Source organism: Rhinolophus hipposideros, assembly GCF_964194185.1.
Source record: "Rhinolophus hipposideros genome assembly, chromosome: 10".
NCBI lineage: Eukaryota > Metazoa > Chordata > Mammalia > Chiroptera > Rhinolophidae > Rhinolophus > Rhinolophus hipposideros.
The window spans coordinates 73,901,448-73,926,570 of NC_138056.1; the positions used below are offsets into that span (position 1 = coordinate 73,901,448).

Here is a 25,123-nt window from a genome sequence, read left to right on the forward strand (position 1 = left end):
GAGATAACACAAAAATTATAAGTCAATTACTAAGTATTTGTAGATTTTTCTAAAAGTATAATAGCCATACCAATAAATTTTATTAACACTATTCTGTGGATAAAGCTAATAAAGCAAAACTTTTAACTTATTGAGTGTATCCTTAATAATGGAAACATACTGCTCTAACACATTTTAGCATAATTTCAGTACCTTGCTGGAAATCTGTAAGTGTGTAACTGTTTCTACCCAAAAGTAGGTAGGTAAAATTTAGTAACTTTGCCTAAAAATCATTACCTGTATGCATCAAAACAGAATACAGGTTTGTGTTATCAGTTGCATCTTACTGAAAAAGATGATGATTGATTGTAATGTAAAGAAAGCAATTGTTCTGCCTTGAGTGATGAAAAGAAATAACATGCTGATCCTCAAAAACAACATTCAAAAATAACTTTCTGTAAAGCTCTTTGGCATCAAGCACACTGAAAAAATGTTTATTTCTAATCTTTATAAAGCTTTAAAAAACTGCTCAAGTTCTAAAACTTGGTGAGATAGATAACAGAATATACTGATAAGTATAGGAATAAGGAAAGTTGCTTCCTAGATTTACAGAGCCTTTCTTACAAGCTGTGTACCTACCAGGCCTCGTGTCCTTTCTCTCTCACCCAACTTTAGTTTTTAAATTGAAAGAGTTTTGTAAGTATAGGTATTTATTGTTGCAGAGCAGTCTGAACCCTAATGGGATGAGAAAATAATTTTCCCTGGTAGAACACTTTCAGGAATGAATAAATTTGTGTTCTCTGATAAAAATCTCATTCATTTCCTTCCCTGTGTTCTGCCTCCTCTCCCATAGATGATGACCTGGTTTAAATAAACCATTTGTCTAACAGGTTGAGGAAACAGAATGTGAAGGGTATTTTTGTACTTGTCAAAAATGTTTCCTCGTAGGAACACTGTCATGGTACATCTATCAGCTTCACTGAACTGCCTCAGGCAGTGACCTATACTCTGCACTTCAAAAAATGTCGCAGTTATAACTGCAAAAAGAATTAGGCCGTGGGGGAAAATTACATCTGAATTCAATTGTTGCCATGGTTTTGTCCCATTATGAAACTTGGTATATTTCATGCTCAGGGCACCTTGTTAAGTATAAACACAGAGGTATTTAAAGGAAGTCTACGCTTGTCACTTAAAGACAGCCTTTCTCTTTGGGGATTTTTGCATTATTATATATCTGATATGAATACACTGATTTTCATTTCAATGTAAATTTTATCCTGTGACTGTTTCAGTCATCAATGGAATCATGAATGCATAAATGAGATGGATTACTATCTCTTAGCTTATAATATTATCAAATAGTGCATTGATTAGCTCTTATTAGAACATCAGTATTATTGCATAAGCTCCCAGAAACTGGAAATCATTCACCTGATAACATGTAAATATTAACTATAGTCAATGTCATTTGTACATATTATCTATTAAAAGCAGAATATTTAACTTTTGAGAAATTAAAAAGACAGCACATTTTTAAACTTGTTTTAAGTTATAAAATAATGCTTTATATCAGATAGTTTCCCATGTATTGAGTCTAACAATAAAGATGAAACAAATAAATCTGAAATTAATTTTTATTTTCAAAAAAATAATGACTTTGCTTGCTACCTTGAGTGTATTCATTCCCCAAACCTGATCTGTAAGTAAATGCTATAGTTGAAGCTTTTAGGGACTTAAAAGTTCCACTACCACAATATTTATAAGCTTTCTGGGTGTGACAAAATGTCCTCATTTTAGCCTGTCTCATCAAATTTATGAAGATTTGCTTGCCTTCACTCCTTAGCAAACAGCCTCTTATAGTCACAGATAAGGCACAGGGATATTATTTTCAGCCCTTCATTTCTTGAAATTCCTCACTCATTCTCTTCACCATGAGGTTGTGATCTTATCAAAGCCATGCCCCTTTAAATCAGAATTTATAAATATTAACATAGTGACAAATCATGCAAATATTTTTCTTCCAAAAAAGTTGCTTTTCTTTCCTCTATTTTCCACTGGGAGTCTGTATTTTACCATTTCTGTAAAACCTAAGGCCTGCTATGTTTGGCAAAACTACACTATGGATTCCTCTTTCTTCTGTATTTTAGGGGAATTAATTCAAATTTTTTTACACGTATGATATGTGTAATTCAATATTTAAACAAATTCAGCAGTAATTTTCCTCACATTAATATTATGGGAATGGACTTCTAAAAATATCAACAGTCTAAAGATACTTTATTCCTTTAAAAATGAATTATTTGCTTTAACATTATGTTGCATTCTATAGTTAAATTATCTTCATAATTACCAAGCCTTAGAAATATTATTTTTCTATTTTGCTATGTTAGTTTTATTTAGCTGTTCCCTGTTAGTTTAATAAGATACTGAGGAGTAACTAGAAAATTGTCAAGTAACACGATTTCAAAAAATATTTCCAATAAAATAATACCCAGATAGATTTTATTTCTTCTGTTTTCAACATAGTATACATAGGGAAGCATGCAATAGATGTGGAACTCTATTATATCTTTTGGGTGAAACTCTCAAGTCATCAATATATTTTTAAAAGTCATTATATGCCTAACAGATAATGTTTTACCAACACTTCTATAAACTGAAATTATCAGAATAGATGTTTAAGGACAATCTCTATCAAGTAACCCAGAGAGTTTATCATTTTCAGAGATTGGAACTCAATATCTAATGGAAGACTTAGTTCTCTGGGAAAGAACTCAGTTATAAAAGCTGGAATGAATGAAGCCTTGGCAACACATCCTCCCTAGAGGATCCAATGACTGAGAGGTTTGAATCTAGATACTCCTTGTCCTGGAAACACAGAGAACTTTTGCAACTGAATTGTAGTGTTGGCACAGAGTTTCCTAATGGGAAGATTTCTGCAGCCAGAAGTAACCTGTCTTACCTAAACACACATACACCCATCATAATCTCTATACAAGTCTCTGTATGTGACATTGTATTATCAAACAGGAGTCAGGCTTTTCTCTTATTAAATATATCCTTTGGGGACATTTGAGTTCATTTGGATATAGTTCACATTTAAAATGTCTATGTGAATGAAAAAATTCTAATATGAATTCAGATACCAGCAAAAGGATCTGGGTAAATTAAGAAGTGGGAGGAATGTAGATAGAGCTCAAATGAACAAAAATAAATGAATTTCTTGGCTGAAATCAGAGGATTAGAATGACTAACTCTCCAAAATATGAAGTGGGAAAACATGAATCACTAATCTTTAAAGTTTAATGCATGTTCCATTTGGAGATTTTGTTAGAAAAAGTATAAAAATGTTTCAGTGGACCTAGAGTTTGATTTTTGTGTTACGGATATTTGGTTTATAAATTACAGTGATTTCTTCTCCTTCTTTGGTGCTCAACTAAGACATGATATACACTGCACTTTTTGTATACATCTTATTAGAATGGTTTCCATCAAAACTTTGAGGCATGAAAAAAGATAAAAATAAAACAATATAACAACTCTCCTTATTTGATGATTCAAGTAAGTACAGTGTTCAAAGTTATTTTACAAAGCGAAAATTCAATCTTGCCTGGTCCTTTTATAGTTTACCATGTGTGTTGATACAAAACACGATTTTAAAGGTTGAGCTCTCTTTTTGGCATTCTGCATTTAAAAATAATAAATTCTTCTTTAAGCAATTGAGCAGGGTGATCATTATGACAAGAGGCGTCAGCTCTTTCAAAGATCACTTTTAAATGTCATTTCAGTGATTTCCTTTAAATAGTTGTAAAAGGCAGTTTTCTAATTGTGAAATAGTACTGTTTTTATGGCAAGCTGGAGTGAGAGGGCAATGAAAAGGTACTAAAAGGTTTTATCCTTATCTTGGTTCCATCACTATTAACATGTTGTGCCCTTCTTTCCTGTATTTAATTTTATTTTAATTTCCTCCAGAGATCCAAAATAGCAGTGTATGAAAAGATGTGGACCTACATGCGATCAGCAGAGCCGTCAGTATTTACGAGGACTACAGCTGAGGGAGTGGCGCGTGTCCGCAAATCCAAGGGCAAATTTGCCTTCCTCCTGGAGTCCACGATGAACGAATACATTGAGCAGCGAAAGCCGTGCGACACGATGAAAGTGGGAGGAAATCTGGATTCGAAAGGCTATGGAGTAGCAACGCCCAAGGGTTCCTCATTAAGGTGGGTGGAATAGTATAACAATATAACATGTGTTGTTATAGTATTCCACCTTCCCTGATGTCCCTGAGAGAATTATTTTGTTTTGTTTGTGAACATGGTATGTTTGTTTGTGTTCTTTTCCTCCATTTCATATTTTTTGGTCAACAATCAGGTAATTTTTATTTTATTTTTTATTTTAGAGTACTTAATCATAGTTGATGTATATCTTTTAAGGCCATATAAAAACCAAACTGGTTGAACACTAGCTGCTTCCAGTGGGCCTAAAACATAGGTAGCATATGCTTCTCTATCTCATCGACTTTTTTTGCCCACTAAAACCTACGCTCTCATTATGTCAGTAATAATTCTACATTTTGTCATTGTTTTTTTTAAAGTATGCCTGCCTACTCGTTTCTGAGTAAGAAGACATCAACCTCTTCCTTGCAAACCACTCTTTTTTCCATTTCAATGTTTCATTTACTATGGCATCATTATATTTTAGATTACCCTGAGGTTGTATTTGGTGCTAACTTCATAATCACATCTATTTACAAACGCAGCCATGATCAGAGGGAAAGCTGGGCTCCAATTTTATGGTGCTTACTCAAGTCACACTCTCTCTTGTTGCAAAGGGAGTGTGGTGTAAGTAAGAGCTGTAAAATTCGACCCGACGGCGATCTAAAATTGTAGACCTAAAATGTGATTCATGAGCAAAGCCTTACACGTGTGGATAATCCACATGTGTTAAAAGAGAGACTTTCATTCTTAAGGAAATTTTGGTAAAATCTGCCCTTTTTACCCTTTTGGTCCTGGACATAGAAAATTCACATGTTTATGTCCAGGAGGCAGACTTGCCTATTTTCCTTAAGCAATAAAGGCTGCTATTGAATTGCTGGGGCTAGAGCAAAGCCAGAGTCGAAACTGACGACGGACAAATTACCCTGATCTCAGTGCTGCTTAGGAGAGATTTGTACCAAGCACAGATACAAGAAGAAATCAGAATCTTTGCTAAAGGACTTAACCAAGAACCCGGTCTTGAGAAATGATGTGTCTGTCTGGTAAGCCTCTGAAAAATGAAGGTAATAAGACCTGTACTATTGCCCAGCAGGAATGAAAGCAATATAAAAATTATATGATTGTTTTCATTGGTTTCAAAAGGGGAACTGCAATGTGCTTTGGATATGTGTGTTGGGCGGGGGAGGGGTTGAGACAGATAAAAGAAACAAATGCTGTTGCTGTAAAACTTGTGTTAAATCAGTATTTTGTGTTTGCAAGCTACACTGCAATAATTAGTGAGGGGCTTTATGGTATGTTCATAAGGGGTAATTTTGAAAGGCAATAGAACCAAATTAGCCAGTAAAGACAAATTTGGGTGTGGACTTTGGCAATTCTACAGTCAGGTTTATGTGAACATACCTCCCATATGAAACTGGAGAAATGTGCAGGGAGAAAGCCAAACTAATAAATGATCCATGATAAAATTCTACCCCCCAAAATTTCAACCCTTCAGAAACTTAAACTGGCATCAGGATGTTTGGTCTTTAAGGGTGTGTTTTGTACTTTCAATAAGACCAAGTAGCAAATAAATCTCTACTGAAGTAGTAGTTATAAGAGCACCTTAGTGTAAATAACTAAAAAGAAGGGGAGAAGCAATGGTAGTTGATATGTAGATCAGTGTTCAGACTATTGATTACATTCACTGGATGTCGCTTTTGCTCTGAATTAATTCTCTGTGGATGTCGCTGCCTTATCCTCTGTCTTGTGTCTACTGATAAAGTCAAGTTCCAGAGACTGAATTTGGCCTTCAGATATGGGTATGCCCGACTTCCATTGATGGCAGGAGCGTTCCCTCTTAAATGTGCCACTTTGTCAAATCCACACTACAGGGATTGTTTGGGGAAAAGCTGAAGGGCTTCATCTGTCGAGAACTGTATAATAATCAGCTATTGGCTTCCCCCTCTTTTCCTGTCCTTCTCTGGATCTTGTTAATGAGGCAATTGTTACACTCAGCTTCCTGGATGGAGAGTTTGTTTATGTGCTTTGTTTTATACATACCACAATTTCCTGAGCAAGCTGGCCCCTGCATGCCAAAACCAGTCAGTTTGCCCTGTCTTTGAGAACATTGGAAGGGCACTGAAGGCTAAGCAGCATTCACCTAAGCCCTACCTCCTCACTCCCCTACCCCCTGCCTAGCTAAGCAAGAGGCTCATTAAGCTTAAATTGTCTGTCTTATTTGACTGCGAAGGGCCTTCTGTTGCAAAAGAGGCAAACTAATATAGAGATGGACTAATAGTCACCTTCTGTATAAATGATTTAGTTTGTAGATGCAAATTCAAAATAATTGTATTCACCAGAGCAAGATCCAGAGGGCACAGATACCTGCTGCAAGAGTATCTTTGAAACCTTTCTGCCTTCTTTGTTCAGTCAAGACTAAGTCTGTGTTCCTAGAGGACCTGTCTTTTTAAACCAGTTCTTTAGATTAATAGTTATGGCTGCAGCGAGACTTTTGTGTTTCATTGTCATTAATTTTGGTTTTCTCATAAACTCTGTTGTTTTGATTCATTAGGCAACATGAGACTTTAAGAAAAGGAAAACAGTCATCTTTTCTTCTATGTAAGCTTAGCCGGAATGCAGACAAATGACTAGCAATCTTCAGTGGGTCCAGGGAGATTTAAATTTCTAGGCCTTGCTGTTTGGTCAAAATACTTCAGGAAAGATGGAGAATATGTTATATAATCAGGATGGAAGATCAGGACTCTAACACAAACTTTAAAACAAATGCAATCAGGATCATCACAGAGAGGATATCCGTGACCGGACTAAAAATATTACAACAGTGATGACTAGCACCCATCTTTATGATAAACAATAGTATACAGAGCTCTTTATTGTTCAAAGAGACTTTATTTCAGACTAGTGTTTGCTGGGCAGACACAGTGAAATGTTACAACCATTGAGCTAGCACTCACAGCTCTCCGTTACAGAAGGCCACTAACTATGCTCAGAAATTTTTGGTTTCTTGCACTTTGACATAGATTCTCCAATTTTTAGGTGATAGAATGATACCTGATAAATTGATGCTGTTAAACTTAGCATTTATAGATTTTGATAAAAAGGGAAACAATTATAAGTAAATGTACCTACAAACTATAAATATCCATGAGTGAAAGAACTTAAATCTTAATGTCAGTGTTGTTTATTTTTCAACATTACCTGTTAAAGAAAATTCTCAGGTCTCATGAGATAAAGGGTAAAATCTCTTCTTTTTTATTATATCTCATCCATCTCCATACCTTGATGTTTCTCGTGGATCTTCTTTCCACATGCACAGTGCTAGTTATACTACTATTAGTGCCATGGCCTGCCTTCCCATCCTTTCTCCAGTACCCTTGGCAATCCAAAATGGTTTTGAGAAACCTTTCTCTTAGAAATTTTTAAAGGTTGTTTTAAAATATACACTTTAGATGGCATTGTAATGGTATGTAAAATTTAGACAAAAGAGGATGTGTTTTTATTTTGACTGTACTATCAATACTACCAACTTTACCATACAATTTTACTGTAGTGTAAATATCTACTATACTATAGTATTTATTGCATAGCAAAGTTGGGTACTTTACGATCAAAATACTATCTTTCCTATGTTATCTATATTACGCTAGTTACTATACTCTCGACTTGACTATGCAATACTTTTGATAAGGTCCTTAACAGTGAATCATCATTTAGTAAATACAGACTTACTATTAACGAGTTGTTAGATGAGAATACCCCTTTTAAAGATACGTATAGATATAGTAGCTGTAAGCATCTCCAGGGAACAAAGCAGTGGATCATATCTCAAAACTTCCCCTGGCCTTTCTAAGGATTTATGTATTTGACCCTAATATTTGAAGCCAAGTTTAAAAAAAAAAAAAGCCTCCTGTAATTCCCATTCAAATTTTGCCTTCTCTGAAGATGTTTATGGGACTGTGTCTAAAATAAGACAAACGCTCTGTTAAGAAAAAAAAACCACGATGTTTTAAAAGCAAGCCGTTCCAAAAGAACTTGATCAATAGTTGAGATCTGGAAGAAAATGGGGCCCATTGGACTTGCTGATGCCTGGTAGCAGGAACCCATGGCAACGGGAGCTGATCCTTTGAAACCAGACACATCATGCTCAGTTTACAACAGGCAAGTCAGAGCCCCACAGCAGTAGTGTGGCAGAAGGAGGAAGTACTAAGAATCGGAATTAGAATAGCACATCTTTCATTGGACTCTTTCTTTAAGTGTTTAACACAATCACTGGCCTCATAGGACACGTGGTCCAAGCCTAGATCTGTATGTGGGTAAGAAGAGTTCTCTGTAGGCAACATTATTCCACTTCGGAGGATTTGTTATGGTACATGGATTAGCCTTAATATTCAAATTCACAAATAAAAAATATATTATCCCCAAGGAACCACTTTCCCATGTGAAATTTGTAAGACAGATTTAGTCAGTCATCAGAGGTTCAGGTGTAGTTGGAAGATTTAGGACGAAGGGGGTTTTCTGGATGTTGTGTGTGAAAATAAAGCTGTCATCTATTTTTGGTGTTAGTAACAAGTCAACTGTTAGTACTTCATGTAGACACTAAAAAACTTAAAAGTACAGACATTTAAAGCTGAGTACTTAATATTACTGAGCAGCACTTGGCCTCAAAGTGAATAAACTTTGAACTTGTTTTCTGGAAATGAATTGCAAGAGATTTGAACACATTTTTTTTTAATTTTAACTATTATGGAAAGAGATGTTTCTGCTTATGACATCCTTCAATTTTTGTTTCCATATTAAAAGATGCTATAGATAACTTAGTTTTTGTGATCCCATTATGTTTTGCACCTCTCAGCATACACACAAACACACACAATCCTCCCAGTTGTGATATGCTTAAACATTTATCCAGTTTGCCATTAAAGATTCTGATGTTTATTGTGCATACCATGTATTTTGCATTAATGAGCTGAGAAGTCACATTGTAAAGGTGTCAATACTACATGTGTCCCAGACGGAAATAAGCCCCTCTAGAGTCCATATACCCCATCCTTTCCTTTCTAGATATTGAGTAAGTAGGAAACATAAAACTTTCCACTGCCATTTGAAATTCTAGATTTTTCATTAACTTCTTTCCTACAATTAAGAGATGACTGAAATTACAGTTCCCCATGAAAAAGAAAAAAAGTTGCATTTTTCTGCATTTCTTTAAGATTCACCAGGCATTATACTTTTTTGCCATTCTTCCCACTAGAAAAAAAAAAGGTTGATATTATGTCCCTTCATTCATTTGCCAATTCATTCAACAGGTAGCTACTGAGTCCCAACTGAGAATTTACCAGGTAGTTTTCAAGTTGTTCACTCTGGGATGCTTTGTGGCTGCCACAGGAAACACCACCTTGAGGTTTCTAACGTCAGTGTTTAACTTGGGTGCCTTCTCACCATTAAGCTTAGAAGCTGTATTTTAGTAACTTGCCTAAGGCAATGGGTAATTTGTGGCCATTTCGTTCCTAACACTTCAAAGAGAATTAAATTAAAAAAAAAAATAAAACTACAAAAGAAGTTTAATAGTTTAAGCTCTCACAACCTGATTTGATGACCATCTAAGGCGAGATCACAATTCTGACAGTTGTAAGAAAGGCCAGAATTCCAAACTATTATTCATTAGTCCCACACAATTTCCTTATAAATAAATTCTACAAAGATAAATAGTGTTCCAAAAGAATATCTATATCCTAAACAATTCAAATTAAGTCAGTGGCAACACACAACTAATGTGAGTGCAGAACCGATAGCCAACCTAGTCAAGCAACCTTCACCTACACATGCCAACTGTATTCAGGAATCATAAAGTTGTATCTCAGAACAAAGTTCATAATCTGATATGTAATATGTGTGCTGTAGATGAATTTATCCCTACATTAGTAGTGTATGTAAGTATTTTTTCCTGGTGCATGTCTAGTAGCTGGACAGGTTCCATATTATGTCATTCATCTTTACAGATCAACTCACTGTAAAGAATGGTTTCCAGAAGTAAGTGCAGTGCTAGAGCTAAGGTTAAAAAGGGGACACAAAGAAACAACAGAACAAGTGCATGAGGGTTCTGTATGTTTGGATCCCCCTTTCTTTGCTGGTGGGTGGCAATCCAGCTATGGCGTCTCCAGGACTAAAGCTAAAAACCCCATTGCTGGAGAGGGGACGTGCCCCTCGAGGGCACTGGCAATGCTAAAATCTTGAAAGAGGCACAACTAAGATATAGGAGTAAGAAGATAAAGTCCAGGTAGTCAAAGCAAAGCATTTGGAAGTCTCTCCAAAACAAAAGGGTTAGGGTTGGGGAGAAGGGATGGAAGGGAAACTTATGGCACCAGAAATCCTAGAGCTAGGAAAATAGCAAGAGCAGCAGGTGTTAGTGTGCCTGGAGTTGCCGCTTTTGCTTTTATATTGAATGTGATATGTTGTTGTTGCCCAAATGGGTATGCTGCTTACATGTAAAGTCTCAGTGGTAAGACCGACATCCCACACCAGAGAAATCATCTGTGTGAGGTGTTCAACCTCTCCCAACCCTGCCTGGCAAGCATCAGTTGACAGATTGTGACAGCATAAGAAGCCTTCACTTCTATGACAGGAAGGGACACTAAGACAATTTTGTGATGTCACTGTGATGGTGTATTCAGATCAAAGGTAAAGAGTTAATGTGTGCATAGGGGTCATCTTGGAGGATGGAGCCTGGTTGCCCTTAGTAGTAGCCTAAGAAGATGCAAATGTTTCAAATTGCAGTGCTATTCCTTCTCTATCAAATTTGCCTCCATTTCCTCATACTTAGCATTTTCTAGACCAATATTTAAATACTCCCCAAAAAAGAGGATATTTTGTTTCTTCTGTGCATAACGCAGCTGTTGGCCATAGCTACAAAGCTGCTCTTTGGCCCTTTCAATACTCCATTAATAAAGAAAATGTATCAGATTGATTTTCTTATAGGATTTCAGGCTCTAGGACCATGAGTGCTATAGATAGTAAATGTCTTTGAACTTTGCAACTATAAAGTTGCCTGTATTTAGCTAAGGAGTAGCTGTTAATTTATCCGCAGAACAGCAGCAAAGTCAAGTGATCAGGGGGTGGGGGCAGGAGGCAGGATTTTTGCTTTTCGTACATCATTTGTATAGGGTGCTATTCTCCAGATTTATTTTCCTAAAGGAGGGGACACCAGGAGATAACAACCTGAGAGGCCTCCGCATAGGCTGCTGCAGAGGAAGGAACCATTCAAGTTCTCAGAGACATTATAATTCTTACATAACTCTTACTACTCTGGACAGTTCAGCAGGAGCCAGAAGAGAAGCATTAGAATCATGAATAGTAGATTCCTACCCCTATTGTCCCAGGGCCCTCTTAGCTGAGAGTATGGAGGTAGGGTCGAGAGGGACTGCAGAAGAGAGAGAAGAGAGGGCTCTTCATACTTGGAATGATTAGTCATGTAAAGAATATTTCAGACAAACACACACACAGAGGACTTTGGAGGAAGTATGGTAATCAGATTTGCCATAAAACTCCAAAATATCTATAATAAAGTAGTTTGAAGCTCACTTTATTGTGGAGATGTAACATACTCCTAAATATAGAATTCTATGCAATGCTGCTTGAATGCAGTTTTATCCTAATGATAAACATCTACTTAGTACACTGTGAGTAAATAATGGTTTTCCATAAAAATGAAAATGTATCCATTTCTTTCAGCATAGCATATGGGAAATAACTCATCCACAACTTTAGACATTATTAGCTTCCTTTTGTCTCTAAAGATAGTATCAGCCAAGATGGGGCTGGTTTATGATTCACATTTGAGAAAAGGAAGATAAAATAATTTGTCGTTCATTTGGAATGAGCTGAAAAATAGTAAAGACCCTGGTCTAGAATTATATTCTATTTTAATTTAACTGGGGAAAGGAACTATAGCTCGTTTATTTTAATGTTTATCACCCCATCCCCACCCCCATCAGTCCTATAACTCTTGTTTTCAGAATGAAATAATATACATTTGAGATGACTTTGCCACAAGCACAGCAGCATATGCACCTGAATAGAAAACCACCATTTGACTCTCAAAAATACCCAGTCCTGGCCCCAAGCCTTCTCAGAAACAAGTATTATATTGATTATGAGAATACTTTTGTAAATAATAATTTTACTAACAGAGGTTATAAATACTATGAACACATTGTTTATCCTCCTTAATGTCAGAAAAGTCTTTTTCATGATTAAAAGTAGTTTATTTTAAATGGGCAGATTCCATACTTTCTGAAACCTAAAAATCATTGTTAAGACTCATCCACAGAATGGAATAAACCTTCAAAAACTTTGTGAAACAATTTCAACGTGCTCCTCTAAGGTTGCACAACTCAAACATGAAGGTAAATTAAAGGCATAAAAATATTCCTGCCACCAACTCAGCTTTTCAAAGTATACAATACTGAAATGTGGGTGAAACCTATCATTTTAAATACCACTGACCATACAGGCATATCACATCATGTTGAAATAAATTAGACTTAACATAGCTTACTTTTTTCCCTGGAGTACTCAGTGAAGAAATTGACACAGATAATTTTTTTACAAAATGTTAAAAATTATTTTTTCTCTAAGTGTTAAATATTTGGGAGTTAGCCAAAATAAGAATTAAAATGCAGTCAGTCAAACAAATGTAACAGAAACAGCTCCTCATGTTCAGAGAAAATAAAAGAGATCCCTCTCTGTTGTTGCTTCACTAACATAAGATTGTATAAAAACTGTCAAGACCTACCTAGGAGGCCTCTGCTGTCAAAAAATCCTAGTTGTTTCATATTTGGAGCTGACAGATATGCAGCTTCTGAATATCCTTTTTGAAATGGTAAAGGCCACAGAATCCTACTAGTAACTAAGAGAAGACGTCATTGGATCCCCAGCCCCTAAACCCTTTTTTCAGGCATTTGCTAGGACCAAAAATTCCCCAAAATTCATAAAAGCATTACCAGCAAGTACCGCTGCTCTTCATGGCTAGTGATTTTAGCATGAAAAGCATTTTTTTTAAAAAAAGCATGAGAAATAGAAAACTTAAAATGAAAGCAACTATCAAGAGCCCTAAGTCAGTACCCTAACCTTGGGCTTGTTTTTGAAACTTAATCGGAGGTCAATAGAAGTAAGTAGCATCCAAGAAAAGCTGAACTTGGATTGTCTGCCAGACTAAAATGGAGAGGGCATACACTAAGAAAAAAAAAATTATTTTCCATTAAATGACATAGCAATGATAATACTGTATAAGGCAAAAAAATCAGTTCATATATTGTTTCATTAATGGTTTTTTTAATTTGTTCACTTTTATGAGATGATGTTTAAATTTAGCTCAATGCAGAACTCTAAAAATTACTGAGCAATATATTTCTTAAGTGAAACAATAACAGTGATACTATAGCATTATAGCTTTCAAACCACGTCCACATATAGCATTTTACTTGCTCCTTCTAACACTCTTACGATGTCATTTTGTTATAGAGAAAGGCATTATAGAGACGTTAAGTGACTTGCCCACAGTCCCACAGCTGAGATTAGAACTGAGATCTTCTGACTTTCTCCAGTGCTCTTCCAGGAAAAGAAAAAAAAAAAAAGAGGACTTAATATAAAAGCAGTTTATTTTGAAAACTTACTGAACAGTTCCTGGGATTCTTCCATGCTATAGTTTTGGCAACACTGATAATTTGCAGGCATATTGAAAATACCCACATAGAGCTCAAGAATCTACAACATTTAATTTATATTAAAAACTAAATAAATTATTGTTAAGTTGAAGAATTCCACAGAGGCAGGTCAGCACAAAGAAAGATTTTACAACAATTAGAACTAGTCCAAAAAATAGGGGGAAATTGACTATGATCCCCAACAATCAGAATTGTTCATGTAGAAGGGATTCGCACATCTTTTAGAGAGTACACTGTGACAGTGACATCTAAATTCCCTTCCCACGATGAGAGTATGATTTTCTGGTCCTGATCTGGACTATCTTTAGCAACACAACAAAATAACTTTCTTATACCTCTTTTAATTTGCAGACACTTAATAAGACTGGGGAAAAATTCATTCCCAGAACCTCAATAGAAACTCGTGCAGTTTGGGAATTAAATAATTCCCAATTATCCAGTGAATAGCTGCTTTTATTGCAGTTTGTCTACCTTGTGAAATGGAAAAGGATTTAAGAAAAGCACTTCTCTGCAACAACCACAGAACTAGACACAGACGTGGTGTGTATATAAAGACATTTAAAATTATATACCGACATCAAACTTTTGGCAGGGAACAAATCTGACAAAATTCATTGGATTGTATAAAAGGGAATAAAAAAGCAAAAGTGAAGCACATGCGTGTAGAAGGACTTGCTTGGATATTTTTTAGAATAAAACATATATTTCTATATCTAGATAGGATAAAAATTGTCCATGCAATGTGGTATCCTGTGGCATTTCAACATGTCATACTTGAGAGGGTGATTTTTTTTAAGGGCACCATAACAACCCCAACAACTTCAGGACCATTTAATTGCTTTTCCATTTTTCCCTTCATCACGAATAGCACTCAGTTTGCGGCATGAAGCACCAGAACAGCCCAGCCACTGTAATTTTACCCAATCCAGGCAGTGTATGCAATTCCACTTATTCCTAGGTTCTCAGATCATTTCAGAATATAAAGCTATTTCCTTAAAAACTCTGTCACCTAAGTGATTTCCATGGATGAAGTAGGTGTTCCATAAAACACGATTTATTCTTTTTTCCATTTATAGCACACCTTCACAGTTTCTGAATGTATTTCTTCCAGAAAAAAAAGGAAATGCTCTATTTCTGTATATATTCTTTGGAATGTATAGAGCTTACTGGATAAAAAAGGCTGGTTTGCCCGAAAAGTCATTTTTAGAATACTCATTAAAGATAGTGAATGAAGTCAAAGTTGCCAAGGAAAAACATGAGGGAAATCATGTATGCTTGTAGTTAGAGGAGTTTTATTATGCCATATTTATATTATGTGACTTCAAGCTGATTCAAGTTCATAGGGTGAATCTAACACTAAACAAATGGTAACAGTAAAAGATGTGTAACATAGAGTCTGCCATACAGTGTTTTTTCCCTGCACATTTTCATAATAGCCATTAGTGTAATGATTACAACATCCTTCATTTTGACATCTCTGGAATATATTGTGACAACACAAGGTTCCAAAATACATCCATTTTCTCACCTAATGTCATTTTACTTGATAAAGAATTTTAATAAGTTACCCAAAGTTAAATAACAATAGCACATGATCTTGTATGGGTTCAGGCTCATTCTTGGTCTCCACTTTCCTCCATGTCTCACGGAATTCAATCAATTGTCTGGTATTAATTATTTTTTTTTTATGGGAGCCAGTCACTATCTCTGAAATTATGCCAAAGGAACTAGGAACTGATTCTAAGCTGAATTAATTAAACAGTCGTCTCAAAAGAGACAAAGTAGTTCAAATAAGAAAAGACCATATCAAAACCCATATACACGAAAAAGAAACAAAATTTAATAACTATGACATACAGAGCACATGTATTTAAATATATGTCCCACACACACATAACTCCTTGATGTTGATGTCACTATTCATCTGGACAGATGATGCTTTTGAAACTCAGGTTAAAGAGCTGATAAGTGACAGAGCTGGAACAGAAGCCCTTTATTGGCTAATTCCCAAATTCATGCTCCTTTCATTATGCTGCCTTCTCTCCGAAGACACCAGGAATTTTGGTTAGATAGAGACACATTAAGAAAAAAAAATAAAAATCTCAACTTTATCCTACCTGTGATTCCCTGTTTTGAATAAATAAACTAAGCACATAGTTTCTGGTAATACCCATCTCTCAGACTTACTCCTAACCCTCTCATTTAATGACCGTTTAGATTTTTTTTCATTTTTACAATAATTCTTCTTCATACCAGATTTAGTACCGCTCCAAACAGTGTTGCTTGTAGCACTATCATTTTACCCTCATAGGACGTGAAGACCATCAGGGAGATGGGCTGAGACCACCACAGCATGCCTCCTTCTCCCTAAGGAACTCTAAGTGCTCCCACAATACAACCCCCCCACCCCCACATGATTTGGTTCAGCTGATAAAAATTACCCAGGTAATGCCCGTCCATGAATTCCCCTGCTGAGTCAGTCTTTAGCTTTTCCAGAACTCTGACAAAAGAGACTGACTGAAAATCAGGCAATTTGTCCTCTTTACACAGCTAATGTTCTTTCCCCTTTGGCTTAATCCTTAAAATGGATTTTAAATTCGATTCAATGAATGCCCCATTATATCAGGCAGTTGGTAGTGTCTTGTGAGACCTGAGGAAGGGGTTGGCCAGAACTGAACTTGACTTTAATACAAGACCATGTTCTATTATTGTTTAACTTTGGGTATTTCTCCCCTAGGAGGAGGACAGAGGAGAACTAACCAGCTCCAGGACCAAGGTAAGAGGGGAGTTTTCTTTCAAAAGAATGGGTTCCATCCATTTGAAGGAAACCCCTCCCCCACCTATTTTTTAATCCCTTTTTCTTTATACTTATATATTTCTTATCCCACCAGCATTAGGAAACCAACTTGCCACCTGTGCGTAATGGTTATTTGAACATCCACTTACAAATGTTGTAGCAAGAAAAATTAAAACCTTCACACAAGTCATATCAGTTACGTGCTAATGCATTTATATTTTCCATCATTATTAAATATCAGTGCCAATCTTCCATGTAAGATTAGATTCTTCCATAGGCCTTAGAAAATTATCAGCAGCTGTTAATTTCTCTATATTAGAATATGGATAGTAAATGACAATCAAACCATAATGAGTAATGGGGTTACAAAAATGTTAAAACTAAAATTCAAAGTGTTTGTATAGAAAATGTATCATCATTAAGAAATGTTTATTAAAAGAAGCAGCTGGCATACTTTAAATGACATATAATTTGAAATATAATCAGACTAGACTTTTGGTGTGAAGTAATATAGACTTAATGAGATTTTTAAGGTACAATATAAAACTGTGGTTAGAAAAAGAAAAGGGAAAAGAGGTTATATTGTCCTGAGCAGTATTTCTTTATGCTATAGACCCTCTTCCCGGGCATATTTTATTGTTTTTAACAGTTTCCATTGTTACCTCTCATATTTTATGTTGTTATCAGTGGAAAACATTAGTATTCTCTGCCTTTGGTACTTTATTTCAAATTGCCCTTTCTTAGGGGAGAAAATCAAGGTGAGAAACAAGTCAGGAAATTTTAAAAGCATCCAGAATTTGAGATTTTAAAAGAAAGGTGCACCATATGGAGGGACCAGCTCCAGATCCTATCCAGTTATAGTTCTTCATTATTGTTACCCTCCAAGGAGGCTAGATCTTGTGTGACTGAAGTAGATTTTAGGAAAGCTGTAGGATCAGGTAACTGAGACACTTAGGGCTCAAAAAAGGAAATTTTAGAAGGAGAAGAAATGTGCAAAGAAAATGAGAATTCAGGCAATTTGTTGCCAGTAAATAGTAGTCATCTTTCAGAAACACACTTCTGTCATTTTGTCACATACATATTTGAATCTTGGCATCATCTTAAAGTTGGATTTTTGAGATTTTTTTAATGAAAGGAAATCATTTCTGAAGGATATATTTTTGTTGAAGACTATTGTCTTCTGAGCAGGAACCATAGTGGTCATATAACTAGGAACAACACAGAAGAAGACACATATGAAATAGAAATTTGATTTTAATACCAATGTACACTATTAACATAGAAAATTATATTGCAATGGTCACCTAGTCCAGAAACCTAACATCGAACTTTTGCAGATATTAAATGTCAAATAGAACCTAATTTTGACTTTCTCACTCCTCTGACTCTTCAGTGAAAAGTACAGGATATATTTGAGGCATATTATTCATTCCTGATTTATCCACTCCTGAATTTTAAGATAACGGATGTGTGGATTGCCTAAGCAATCATACAAAAAAAGGAAAATGTCACAATATTTTTAGCAGACTATTTATGTCTTAAAATTCGATATCCGCAGAGACATTAGTAATGTCAGGCAGATTTGTTGTGTGCAATTTCATAAATTCTTATGAAATATTTCACGGTAATCTCATTCCGGGAAAGAATTGTTGGTGGTTCTGCAGTGTCTTAGTTCTTTCGGATATCCTGAAATTGAGATGAACACCATGTTTTGTTATCCTTTGTGTTGTTGCTCAGTAAAGTGAAAAACATTGGTCTTATAGTAATTGCATTCAATTTGTTACGTATATTAAAAATAGGTAAGTGTAGTGGTCAAACTGGGAACTTAAGTACCCAACTTCCGACAAGAAGCTAATAACTGAAAGACTATGTGACATGTTCTAGCATTAACACTAATAGAAGCAAATGTAGGTGAGGCTATGTGAAGAATTTAAACTTTTGGTCACTTTTTCCCCTTTAAATTGTTCAATAAAAACAAATGAGAGTTAAAATTCATTTTGTTTTAAAATATGACTATGAGCCCTGTTGCTCTCAAAGATAAGCAGCTTTGAGTTTCAGTTAGAATTGTATAAACTGAAAATCTTTAAAGACACATGGACTTCGAATTCCTAGGCTTGTTATTTTCACAGAATAACAGATAAGCTACATGCTCTTCTACCTATGAGCCCTCTTTCAATGGCATGTTCAGACAGCTTCCTTTCAAGATACTATTAGCTAGCAATCCTTATTTCTATAAGACTTATTTTTATCACTGAATTTCCATTTCCTATTTGTATTATTCTCCCACCTAACCAAAATCTCAGCCAGAAGTTAAGGTAGATAAAGCAAGATCAATTAAAAGACATTTTAAGTTACATATTTTAGGTTATATTCAAGTACTAGTCTGTTAGTAAGGAGCCTGAAACCTTAAATAAGAAAGAAAATTTGAAACTAATTTTTTCCTCTCAGGAACTTGATGGGAAATTTAAATTATTTGCATATAAAAGTTAACTAGACATATTTAGTGAGTTAAGCACACATTTAAATACAGTACAATAAATCTTAATCAAGTTAAACCAGAGTTGCCATTAATATCTGTTCATGATAAATATAACTTTTTAATTTCTAAAATGTGCTGTCATACTGTTCTAAGTAGTAAATTTAGTAACCGAAGAATTATCTAAATGTCATGTTTTATTTGCTACACTGAAGTAGGTTAGAACTGAGTTATAAAAATACCATTATGTGGGAATTTTTAATCTTAGAGTTTGGTTGGAAGTATCATATTTCACTTGATATTCACAACAAACTTATATTTGATTTTATCATTTAGTATTCTTTCTTTGTCCACCTACATAATTGAACTAGTGGTCCTTTCATTTTAACTATCTATAACCTCACTGAAATACCTTTTTAGATTATTTTGTTTATACAATGAACCACACTGCTACCGTCAGTAATTTTTATGTCCCTCTTGCCAATATTTAATAGACAGTTTTGAGGCCTTTGCTTTGTTTTATTTTATTTTGTTTTGTGTTAAAACACTCTTCATACCAGGTCTTCTCAAAATCCATTAGGTTCCATGATTGAAGAATTTCCTTTTATTGTCCAGCATAGTATTCTTTCATTTTAATAGGTTGCTTGAAAAGTAGGACCTTAAGTAACTCACTGAGATAACAAGTCTACATGTAGTCATTGCATGCCTACTATATTTCTTGGCTTGCATTAGGACTGAGAATGGTATAAAGTACCATCAGACACAGTTGCTGGCCTTCAAGAAAGAGAAAATAATGTAGAGATAACATTATAAAATAATGTGACTCAGAGCAAATGTGAGTGCTCCAGATAACAGATAATTTAAAGAAGCAGGAGATAAAAACATTCTAGAGTATCTAGGAAAGGCCTCATAAGAAATGGTTCAGATGTATCCATTGATAAATGTTAGCTGAAACAATAAGTCATGAGTGATTATTGGAAAATGGTAAGAACTTTAGAAAAGCTAAGGGGGGTGGGAGGGAAGCAATTCCTGAAGAAATTTCCGTCAGAAGATCAGAGTCATTTTTAAATAAAACATCTTTGGGACTGTAAGGAATCCAGCCTGGCTGGAGGCAGACAAGGTCTATTTGGGAAATTAAGGTGGTTAAGAGAGTGGGCTTCTGTGTTCGACAGACCTGGATTCCAACCCCACCTTTCCCATTTACTAGCCATGTGGATTCAATGAGGATTCAATGAGAATATGAAGAACTTGACACAGTGTCCTGTTCAATCAAATATAATTAAATCATACTTTAAAAGTATACGTAAACTAAATTGTTGGGAAGCCTTGAATGTAAGAAAAATTAGAATAGAATAGTACCTTGGAGGCAATCATGAAGCCCTAAAGGTTTTGGACAAAGCACTATAAACAAGCATAGAAGCAAGGTTATTCTGACTCTGGGTAGCTGAGAATGGACTGAGAAAGTCAATGGATGTTGTCTCAGATGATAAAGGCTTTGACTAAGGTGATACCTGTGTAATAGAAATGAAAATATAAATTTGGGAGATACTTTTCAGAAAAACTGTTCTTAATGGATAATTGGCTATAGGAAAGGAGAAAAAACGAAAATTCAGAGATTGAGTTGTGATTGGGCTTTGTTACTTTATTGTTTTTACATTTCTATTTCTTCTGTAAACATTTTTCTAATCTATTATACGGCAGTTTTCTTATGATGCTATTCTTGGGAATCCTCAATTACATATCCTAAAAGATTAGAACTTAAATCATTAAGAACCTTGTGTGTATCAAAATTAGACCTCTCTTGTTTTATTAACTTTGAGAGAAAACAAATGTTACCATCTAATCAAATCAAATCATCATCTAGTTACTTGGTATTGCTTTTTAAAGAAAGTTATCTACTGTAATTCTTTCTTGGATATTCCGGAAAGACCAATTCAGTTGACAAGATCACCTGCCTTTGAAGTTTTATCTCAGCTCAAGGAGTGTTTAGCCAGAGAGGACAGAAGTTGCCAACTGACAGGGAATATATGAGTCAAAACTTAATCAGAGATCACCCCTACCAAGCCTGACAAATTTCTCAGGAAAAAGAAAAGGTCCCTTAGAGGGCCATAGGAGGGATGACTAAATCATTTAACTACACAGGAAAGGGTACTACCAGAAAGCAAAGGGATTCTGGGACTGGGGGAAAGAGCACTGGACCTGAAGGCAAAAGACTCGCTTTCCAGCTGGGCTTTGGTGAGCAAGTCACCTAACTTTCATTAAATCCCAGTGACCACATCTGTAAACTTTGATGGTTGAAGACAACGCCTCTAAACCACATTTTGACAAAGAACTTCTAGGATTCTAGTTCTTTAAAACAATTAATGGAAGTTTTTTAAGAATAAGCAAAGGGTAGAAATGGAAACAGGATCCGAGGTCCATTGAATGGTGTAGAATTCTGGAAATCATCTAAAGAGAATAAGGAGCATAGTTTAAGAGATGAAGGAACACATTCAGGGACTGGGGCAGTCCATGCAGTAACTCATGGTCCAGGCAAGGAGTCTGATTGAAAGACCTGGTATGGCTGAACATGCACTGAGTGTGATAGCCACCAGCTCTTGTATTTTTGAAATTTTACTTTAGAATAATAGTAATTTTTAAAGTGAATGATATTGTGAAACAGTTCACAATCTAGGCAGCTGGGATCACTTCTTGACACAAAGCCTCTTTTGTATGATTACATCACAGATAATGATAACAACAGTGTGGTTTGGGGCGGGGACTTTATTCCATAAAACCTCAAGGAGCACCCCAAGGCCACCACAAATATAATAAAATTTACATTTTTTAATATGAATAATTGCTATTTTTCTCAATTATATAAAGGTAACTAAAACTATTTTTTAAACAGTTTTTATTCTGAATTTTTGATTTAATATATAGTCCTTTAAAATGCCCCATGCATAATGTGCTTACAGAATGATCACAAATTGAGGCTAGTACCCGAGAAGTTCCTTCTCGCCAAATCAAAGGCTAAAAACCTCTTCTCTATTATTATTCTGCGCTACCATGGGTCATAGAACTGTTTTTACTTCTCTTCCTTTAATAGACATACTTGGAGGTAGTCATTAGTTAATTTTAAAAATCTAGAACATACATTTATCAGTGTTTATGATTGCCCTTCCATGGTCTGTGAATCCCCTGAAATTGTATGCCAGTCTGTGGTTTTGCATGTTTGCATTTTTCCTGAAAGATTATCCATAACTTTCATCGACTTCTATAAGAGGTCCATGACCCAAAGAAGGATAGAAATTTCTGTTACCTAAAATTGACAAAATCATGAAATTAAGTGGCATGAAATATTTGTAAAGATTACATTTTTTTAAAACACTCAAGACAAAATATAATTAAAATTTTCATTTATCACAATCTCTAGCTGGTGTTCTGACTAAATTACTGGCAGACATCCTCACAAAAATCATAATGTTCCTTCAAAGAATCACATTCTTCAGACATGTTCTTAAATAGGAATTAGGCAAATTCCAAAGAGCACACAATTTAGAGACAATTCCTGGAATCTAGCCCAGTAGCTACTTAATTTGTTCAGTTCTCTTTGATTCACTTGGAGTATGAAACACAAAGGTCTCTAAATATTAACTTAATTGCATATATATCATTCAAAATCCAATACAAAGACAATTAATCCCCAAAAAAGTTTCCCTCCTAATTTTGATACTAAATTATAATTCAGTAGTGCCATTTAGGCAAACTGTCATTGCATAAGCAAACTGAAGTGAAAACTTAATATCTTTTCTAAAAAGGTTTGCATATACAAGTAGAGCAATTTAGCTCAAATTCTGCCTTTGGAAATGAGTGCACAAATCCAATGAAGCAAAAAGAGCCTTGTGCTTGTTTACTGGAAGGAATAATTTGGGAAGAAAAGTAATAAGACAGCTCCAAGTTAAATTGAAAACTTAGTGGAGCATTGATAATGCGGAGAACTGGTTACTCTTCCAGGCCTAAAGAGCTGATAGAAGGAACAACTGTGAACCCAAATGCCTTTCCTTAAGGTCAGAAATATTTAATTCTTAACTCTTTACCATTTGACAGCCTATTGATTTTTATTTCTTTATTATATATTTTTTGATAGATAAAGCAGTTCTTTTTCTCAGTGAGTTATTAACTGACTTTATACAGAGTTCTGGGGTTTTTTGTAAAGTCTCAGTTTTTCTGCTAATTTCCTCTATCCACCTTTATTTGAGGAAACATCATTAATTAAACCACAAAAGTAAAACCACAGGTGATTTTTCCTCCTCCCCACCTTCTCATCCTGCTTTATGAGATAGACTTCTACGTGTGCAACATTTGTGACAATACTGAAAATGCAGCCTCATTAAAATCACAGAATGAATAGTCTATAGAGAGTTATTATTTATTTTTTTTTATGAAATTACTATGTTCTTACTAGAGTGGTACTGGAAAAATTTCTGCATATATTTGGCTGCTGCATAACAAAGTCTAAATCCAATGAGTTTTCCAGTCTGGAATTTCAGTTTTATTTCCATAAAGGGATACAGTAAAATATGTCGTATGATGGAAGATTTTTTTTTTATTCCTTTTTTAAAAATTCCTTCAAAAAAATCAAAAAAGACTTTTTTCTTAGGGTCTCCAATATAGTTGCCAGCCATAGTATCTCTTTCTACAAACAGAGGTATATACATATGTGGGTTTTTTTTTAAATGGCCCACTCAGCAAGACTCAAGTCTATTCACAATCACATTCATTTAATTCAGTTTTAGGAAAACAACTCACCTTGTCTATGTAAATACATGTGACAGCAAGTCTTCTTTCTCTCTAGGCCACTGAGAGTTAGTTCTATTAACCTCCTGCAGATCCTATCTGATGGTGCAGGCCTGCTAACTGATGCATTACTTACACTTCTCTGCCTGACCTGTTCCCCTCAAATAAAGTAGTACTTTTGTAGAAGCTAAATGCATGACATGTCCTCCAGCCTGTGACTAGAGAGAGACACAAAACCAAGTAGACCAAAGTAAACCATGTAATCAGAAACAATGAATGTTTTTCTTAGAGCCTTAAGAATAACTCCTAAATTCTATCCCTTCTTCAATTTTTTTTATCCAAAATAGAATATACAGAGGATGCCAAAAAATGTAGACACATTTTTAAGAAAGGAAAAAGACTGTATTAAAATTGTAATACTCAATATCTACTAATAACAAAAGGTAAATACAAGTCAAGTGTATACATTTTTTGGCACCTCCGGTATATTTTGGTTCACATACAATAAAATTCTATTAGATATTATATTATAAAATAATTGAGAGGGATTTCTGTTTATTTTTTACTGATTATTAAAGTATCCCTTCTCTTGCAGAAAATTTTGGGTGAGTCGGGAAGCATAAAGAACAAAATACAATCCAAATCAACTGGAATCCCTCCATGGCTATGTTTTTCCATTAACACTTATAAATATACATACATATAAAATATTTCATTCTCCAGTTAAGATCACAATAAATATACAAATTTGTTTTTTTCACTTAACGTTATACTATAAGAATTTTCCCGTCATTAAAAATTTTAAATGGTCATAAAACATTCAGTCATATGGATTACTGGTGCTTATCAATACAAGCTTTGGGAGCTTTGTAAAACGTAGATGTACTGCTCCCACTTCAAAAGAATTTGATACAGTAAGATTAGACCTGAGTACCTGTATTTGTAATAAGTGGTTCTGATGTTCAGATCAAGCTTGAGAACCACTGTTGTACACCAAAATCTACTGAATTCTCCTTCTGTTGAGCATGTAAATTGCTTTCAGTGTTTTGCTACATAAATATATTTGCTATGTAAATATATAGGTTGATGCAAAAGTAATTGAGGTTTAAAAGGTTAAAAATTATTGCAAAAACCACAATTACTTTTGCATCAACTT

The 25,123-nt window shown here is 34.9% G+C and overlaps 1 protein-coding gene across 6 annotated transcripts in view; it reads left to right on the plus strand.

Moving 5' to 3' along the window:
• The window catches only part of GRIA4 (glutamate ionotropic receptor AMPA type subunit 4), a 393,116-nt gene that overhangs the window by 349,506 nt on the left and 18,487 nt on the right, over window positions 1–25,123 (plus strand). For 4 of the 6 annotated variants that reach the window (XR_013994148.1, XM_081062108.1, XM_081062107.1 and 1 more), the window contains exon 14: window positions 3,952–4,199. Coding sequence is in view for 4 of the 6 variants with exons in the window: in XM_081062108.1 (XP_080918234.1) it covers window positions 3,952–4,199 (248 nt within the window). In the remaining 2 variants the exon portion in view is untranslated. Of the gene's footprint in view, window positions 1–3,951; window positions 4,200–16,652; window positions 16,692–25,123 lie in introns of all 6 variants that reach the window. The other 2 variants (XR_013994147.1, XM_081062109.1) reach the window with 1 other exon arrangement.